Source organism: Penaeus monodon, chromosome 11 (genome assembly GCF_015228065.2).
Source record: "Penaeus monodon isolate SGIC_2016 chromosome 11, NSTDA_Pmon_1, whole genome shotgun sequence".
Lineage (NCBI taxonomy): Eukaryota > Metazoa > Arthropoda > Malacostraca > Decapoda > Penaeidae > Penaeus > Penaeus monodon.
In genome coordinates, this window is record NC_051396.1 from 34,546,665 (window position 1) to 34,554,164 (window position 7,500).

A 7,500-nucleotide genomic window follows, 5' to 3' on the forward strand; every position below is an offset into this window, starting at 1 on the left:
CGACCCTGGACGCTATCCAGTGCCTTGGAGTCCTCGCCTTGAATCCTTTTGTAACAAGTCCCTTCGCCGGATCATGGGTACATTTGGCAGGACCACGTGTCCACGCGGTTGCACCGTGAACCTGGCATGGGACCTGTTTACTTGCTAATCCGGATCGCCACTCAGGCTATAGGCCACCTAGCCGCCTCCCTAATGGACGACCCTGCCATCATGTTGTCTCTCTGCGAGACACCTGGGTGGAGGAGACCTGTGGGACGTCCTAGGAGATCATGGCTTGGGTCAGCTCGACGAGACCTGGCCTCGAGGAATTAGAGATTGGCCGTGTGCCTGCCTGGGACTCGCCTTGAGGGATCCTCGTGCTGGAAGGCGAAGGGTGGGGATGCGCATGCGCCCCCGTAGGCGTTAGCCACTTGATGATGATGATGATGATGATATATATATATATCATATATTTTATATATATGTTTATGTATATACTACATATATACACATATATATATATATATATATATATATAATATATATATCTATATATTTAAATATATATATATATACTACCCTGGGGATGGGGCGGCTCGGGGGGGGTGGGCCTTGCCAGTCCCCTACCCCAGAATGACCCTCTGGCAACGTCCCATATAAATGAGAATGCTGGGGGGAGGGGTGTTGTCCCTCCCACCCAGCAAGTAAGGCGGGGCTGTGGGTACCGCTGGGAGGCAAATGTCGGGGTGCGGATTGAACTAGAGTTACTCGTCCCGCCTGCGCCCCAGCAGAGCGCCAACCCACCTGAAGCTTGTGGGGAAAGCCCTCGGGAACCCCACAGGTGGATAGGCGGTCCACACCTGCGACCCCCCTTTATTTGGGGCTGTGTTGCGGGGGCGGCAGGTGGCGTGCACCCCGGAGTGACCACCCAAGCTTCCTCAGGTTGGCTTTCGGGTGGCCGTGGTGAAACATCTGGTCCTTGCGGCAGGATGAGCGTACCTCTGCTATCGCGGGAATTGAAGTGACTGGGAGTTGGAGGTGGCTGCCCTCTCAGAGGTGAAAAGACCTGGTAGCGGCACGAATCAGTGTGGTTGGTTGCACTTACTACTGGTCGGGCCGTAGCGATGGTCACCCCTCCAGGGTGTAGCCATAAGCCATCTCCAGTCGACTTCAGCCCGCGGTAGTCGAGTGACACCGGTTGATAGCGTAATCATGGCATTGAGACTGTAGCATGCTTTTGGCTTCGTTGTCCCTCTTATTGCTGTATATGCTCCTACCCGATGTACAGAAACCGATGTAAGAGCGTTCTACGCCAAACTCGCATCTGTGGCAGACGATTGCCCCCGGCGGACTACCGCATTGTTCTGGGCGACTTCAATGCGGTATCCGTCGTTACCGAGCTTGCACGAGATGTATGTCGGCCCCCATGTCTCGGGAGCTGATCCCAGCAGCGAGAATAGCCCTCGTCTCCGGGACTTTGCTAGGTCCCAGAAAATGAGGGATCTCTGCTCCTGGTACACGCTCCTAACCCGCATCGCTGGACTTGGTACAGCATGCGGGTAATGTGGCCAAGGAGATTCGACACATTCTTGTCAGCACGCGATGGAGGATCCTTCAGAAACTGGCAGGGTTTACCGAGTGCTGGGGAGTTCTGTGGCCCCGACCATAGGCTGCTTGTGGCTACACTGCGGGTCCAACTTCAAAACTCCCTGTCCCTCCAGTGGCCACCCTAAGGTGTTCACTTGGACAGACTAAGAGGCGGAGTGTAGCTGTGGTTCGCCACGGCAGTCTCTGACCGATTCACAGAAACCAGCACCTGACAGACCCAGTTTTGCTCTTGGGAGTCCTTCAAGCGCGTACACCTCGAAGCAGCTCGTATCATTGGCGTACGCCCAAGACAATGCAGAATACCATCTCCCTGGAGACATTAGAGCCCACTGAGCGTGTCGCAGGCTCGGCTGAATGGGAATCAAGTCTTGCGTCGTTCCATGGTGGCGTAGGGCTCGGACACTGCTGGGGAGCGGACAAGGAACAGTTCATTCAGAATCTTGTCTTGAGGAGTTTGAAGGCCATTTCTTGTAATGACCTTCACCATGCGCTACCAAGCCCTGAGAAAACTGAACCCTAAGCCCCTCACTCAAACAGATGACTGCAAGTCCATTCAGGGGATGGACGGATCATCTCAATCATGTTGGGGTTCGTGAACGTTGGGCTGAGTATTTTGAACATTTGTACCAGAGTGGACCCTCCTAACAGTTAGCTTTGGATGCAAGATGTCTCAGTGCCTGTTCCGGAAACCCACCCATCAGCGAGGACCTCCTACCTTAACAGAGGTTAGGCTGGCGATGGTTCCAGCTGAAGAGTGGGAAGCTGGCAGGCCATATGTGATATCCCTTCGTGAACTGCTGCAGCTGGGGGTGAACCTATGGCTTGGGGCCTGCAATACAGTCCTGACTGCCATTTGGCAGTCTGGTACCATTCCCCCTACCTGCTGAGGGGCTGTCATCCCTCTCTGGAAGGTGAACGGGATCATGGGACTTAGCAACTACCGTGGCATTACCTGCCAGCATACCAGGCAAGTCTCGCCCACATTCCTTTCTGAAACGGATCCGCAACCACCTCTGAGGCTCCAGAGACCGGAGCAGTCTGGATTTACGCCTGGCAATCACAATAGAACCGTATACCTAGCGACTTCAGTTAATTGTGGAACTCCGTCATGGAGTTTGGTCGTGGTTACTTGCAGCCTACATCGACCTCAATAAGGCGTTTTTGACTCAGTGCACTGGGAATCGCTATGGGAGATCCTGAGGCTCAGGGGAAATCCGACCAGATTATTGGGCTGATAGCAGCCTCTATACGGGTACAGCTGAAAGTGCTGTAAAGTGTGTGGGGGTATTTCAAACTTCTTCCCTGTTACTTCAGGGGTGAGCAGGCTGTGTCCCTTGCACCCACAACTTTTCAACACTGTATGGACTGGATAATGGTGCAGAGCTAACTAGCCAAAGTCAGTGCGGAGCAACATTAGGCAATATTAAGGTCTTGGACCTTGAACTTTGCCGCCGATGTTTGCCATCCTATCTTAGTCCTTGTAAGTCCTTGTTGCGGCTCTGATGCCTTTATCAATGAGGCGAAGCCCTAGGCCTAGAGGTCTCCTGGACCAAGACCAAGATTCAGGACTTTGGGGGCCTGTGGGGAACCTTTTCATCGATCCTGCTTGCGGCTAGGACGTTGAAGTTCACAGAAAGTTTTACATACCTTGGTAGCGTAGTCCATATCTCTTGGGTTGTCAGACCAGGAATTCAGTAGACGGATTGGTGTGGCAACAGGAGACAATGAACTCGATCAACGAAGAGCGTTTGGAGATGTCGTACCTATGCAGAAGGACCAGCGGCGTGTCTTCAAGGCCTTGAAACGTCCAGTTTTGCTCTAATGGAAGCGAAACCTGGACTCTATCCAGTGCCTGGTAGTCCTCCCGCCTTGAAATCCTTTTGTAACAAGTCGCGCTTCGCCGGATCATGGGGTACATTTGGCAGGACCACTTCGCAACTGGTTGGACCTGTTACTTGCATAATCCGGGATTGCCAACTCCAGGCTATATGGCCACCAGCTCGCCTCCCTATGGACGCCCCGCCCATCCGGTTGTCTCTCTGCGAGACAACCTGGTGGGGATACCTTTGGTACGTCCTAGGGATCATGGCTTGGGCAGCTCGACGAGACCTGTCGTGAGGAATTAGAGATGGGCCGTGTGCCTGCCTGAGACTCGCTCGAGGGACCTCGTGGCTTGGAAGCGAAGGTGGATGCGGCCATGCGCCCCCGTTGGGACGTTAGCCCCTTGATGATGATGCTGATACATATATATCATATATATATATAGATATATTATATATATATTATATTAGATATATATATATACATACATACTACATACAATACATACATATATATATTACATATATATATATATATCTATATATATATAATTATATATATATATAAATATATATTTATATTTAATATTTATATTTATATATATATATATATATAATATATTATATATATATATATTTATATATTATATATACATATATCGATATATATATATATATATATATTTATATATATATATATATTTATATATATATATATATATATATATATATAATGTATATTTATTTATATTTATATATGCATATGTAGAATAAATATCTTAAATTGTATATATAATTTTAAATGAGTTCATACTTAAATATTGAATTGTATGTGTAAGATAGGTAGATAGATAAATATATACAATGTATCTTACATTTACTGAAAGAATTCACTCTATCTTAACTTTTCCAATAGTCTTTCCACTTCTCAAAAGGTTGTTTCCATATAATTTATATATTTTTAATTTTCATTTTTAAGGAAATGTGTGATCAAGTGATGAAGAGATATTGGGAATCTGCAGCTAAGAATTACCCAGTGAATCTACCAATTGCTTTACCTCACCTGTACCATAGAATTAATGAATGTGTTGGATCTGCAGACAACCTCCAATTAATAGTGGAAACTCTTGCTTATCAAGGACAAGCAGCAACTACTGTTCATAATGGCACAACCTATGTGAAATTTCTAATGCCAGGAGATAAAAGCAAACCTGATATAACAAAAGCTGATCTTGGTAAGAGATGTCTAACAGTTAAATATCTGTGGAAAGATTGTAAATAACCATTTTCAGTTCTTTATCAGACCACTATATGGGTAATACAACCAAGGCCTCTTTCCTTAAATTGTTAGCACTTGAATCCCTGTCTCTGATTATACTAGTCATCAGGAAGCTGCATCTAGTTTGATTTCCTGTCTTTTCAATATAACAATAGCTCTGTTGTTCTTTTGAAGACATTACCTTCTGTTGGTACTCTGTTGAAGAATACAAAATATTCCAAGTGTCAGGATGAGCATTTTAACCCATTGTATCTGGATGCTTCACTGCCATCATGTGCCCAAAAATATGGGCATTACGCTTACTTGAGAAACCACTTATATAATATATATATATATATATATATATATATATATATATATATATATATATATATATATATATATATATATATATATATATATGTATATATATATACACACACACACAAATATAAATAATAGATATATATAATATGAATAATATGTATATATAATTATATATATCTATAATATATATTATATATATATATATATATTATATATATATATATATATATAAAGTAATAATATATATATATATATTATATATAAAAGTAAATATATACAAATATATATTTATTTATATATATATATATAAAACATATATATATGATATATGTTATATATGTATATATAAACATACATACATGCATACATGCATGCATACATCATACATACATACAAATATATATATATATATATATATATATATATATATATATATATATATATATATATATATATATACATATAATATATATATATACATATGTATATATATAATGTATATATATGTACGTATAAACATACATATATATGTAAATATATATAAACATACATACATACATATACATATATAGATATAAATTAATACACATACACACACACACACACATACATATGTATATATATATATATATATATATATATATATATATATATATATATATATATATATATATATTTATTTAGGGCAGTGTCGCCGGGGGCGGCAGTGGTGGCGTGCACCCGGAGTGACCACCCGAGGCTTAACCTCAGGCATGCTTTCCAGGTAGGTGCTTGGAACATCCAGTCCTTGTGGCAGGATGAGCGGTTACCTCTGCTATCGCGGGAATTGAAGCGACTGGGAGTTGAGGTGGCTGCCCTCTCAAAGGTGAGAAGACATAGTAGCGGCACGATCAGTGTGGGTGGGTACACCTACTACTGGTCGAGCCGCAGCAATGGTCACCACCTCCAGGGTGTAGCCATAGCCATCTCCAGCCAACTTCAGCCCTCGGTAGATGAGGTGACACAGGTTGATGAGCGTATTATGGCATTGAGACTGAAGCATGCTTTTGGCTTCATGTCTCTTATTGCTGTATACGCCCCTACCGATGTATGTAAAATTGATGTGAAAGAGGCGTTCTACGCCAAACTCGCATCTGTGGCAGTCAATTGCCCCCGGTGAGATATTGGCATTGTTCTGGGCGACCGAGCTGGTTATGAGATTTCTGTCAGCCCCCATGGCTCGGGAGCTGATCCCAGCAGTGAGAATAGCCTCCTTCTCCGGGACTTTGCTAGGTCCCAGAAAATGAGGATCTCTGGCTCCTGGTACCAGCGCTCCAACCTGCATTGCTGGACATGGTACAGCGATATGGATACAGTGGCCAAGGAGATCGACCACATTCTTGTTAGCACGCGATGGAGGATCCTCCTGAACTGCAGGGTTTACCGGAGTGCCGAGTTCTGTGGCATTGACCATAGACTGGTTGTGACTACACAGCAGGTCCACTTCAAAACTCCCTGTCCCTCCAGTGGCCACCCTAAGGTGTTTCACCTGGACAGATTAAGGGAGGAGGAGTGTGCCCGTGGGTTCACCATGGCAGTCTCTGAGCGATTCACTGCAGTTGACAACCTGACAGACCCAGTTGCTCTGTGGGAGCTCTTCAAGGGCATAGCACTCGAAGCAGTTCAGGAGTCCATTGGCGTATGCCCGAGGGCAAGACAGAATTCCATCTCCCTGGAGACATTAGAGGCCACTGAAGTGTGTCGCAAGGCTCAGCTGAATGGTAATCAAGTCTTGCATCGCTCCATGGTGCGTAGGGCTCAGACACTGCTGAGAAGGGACAAGGAACAGTTCATCAGGAATCTTGCTGAGGAGGCTGAAGGCCATTTCTTGGTAAATGACCTTCACCCTGCCTACCAAGCCCAGAGAAAGCTGAACTCTAAGCCCTCCTCACAGATGACTGCAGTCCGATCAGCGGATGGACGGATCATCTTAGATCATGTTGGGGTTCGTGAACGTTGGGCTGAGTATTTTGTGCAGTTGTACCAGGTAGACCCTCCAACAGTTAGCTTGGATGCAAGCGATGTCACAGTGCCTGTGCCAGACCCACCCATCAGCGAGGAACCTCACTAACAGAGGTTGTGATGGCGATTTCCAAACTGAAGAGTGGGAAAGCTGCAGGCATATGTGATATCCCTGCTGAACTGCTAAAGACTGGGGGTGAACCTATGGCTTGGGGCCTGCATACAGTCCTGACTGCCATCTGGCAGTTTGGTACCATTCCCCCTGACCTCCTGGTCATCCCTCTCTGGAAGGGGAAAGGGGATTGTTGGGATTGTAGCAACTACCATGGCATTACACTGCTCAGCATACCGGGCAAGGTTCTCACCCACATTCTTCTGAAATGGATCCGCAACCACCTACTGAGGCATCAGAGACCGAAGCAGTCTGGATTTACTCATGGCAAGTCCACGATAGACCGTATACTAGCATTTCGAGTAATTGTGGAACGCCATTGTGAGTTTGGTTGT

General features: G+C 45.1%; 1 protein-coding gene across 1 annotated transcript in view; it reads left to right on the top strand.

Annotated features, from left to right (window-relative positions):
- Window positions 1-7,500, top strand: part of LOC119578566 (charged multivesicular body protein 7-like) — a 30,114-nt gene that overhangs the window by 6,611 nt on the left and 16,003 nt on the right. Inside the window, exon 2 of the mRNA XM_037926134.1 lies at window positions 4,387-4,642. Coding sequence (XP_037782062.1) covers window positions 4,387-4,642 — 256 coding nt within the window. The remainder of the gene's footprint in view (window positions 1-4,386; window positions 4,643-7,500) is intronic.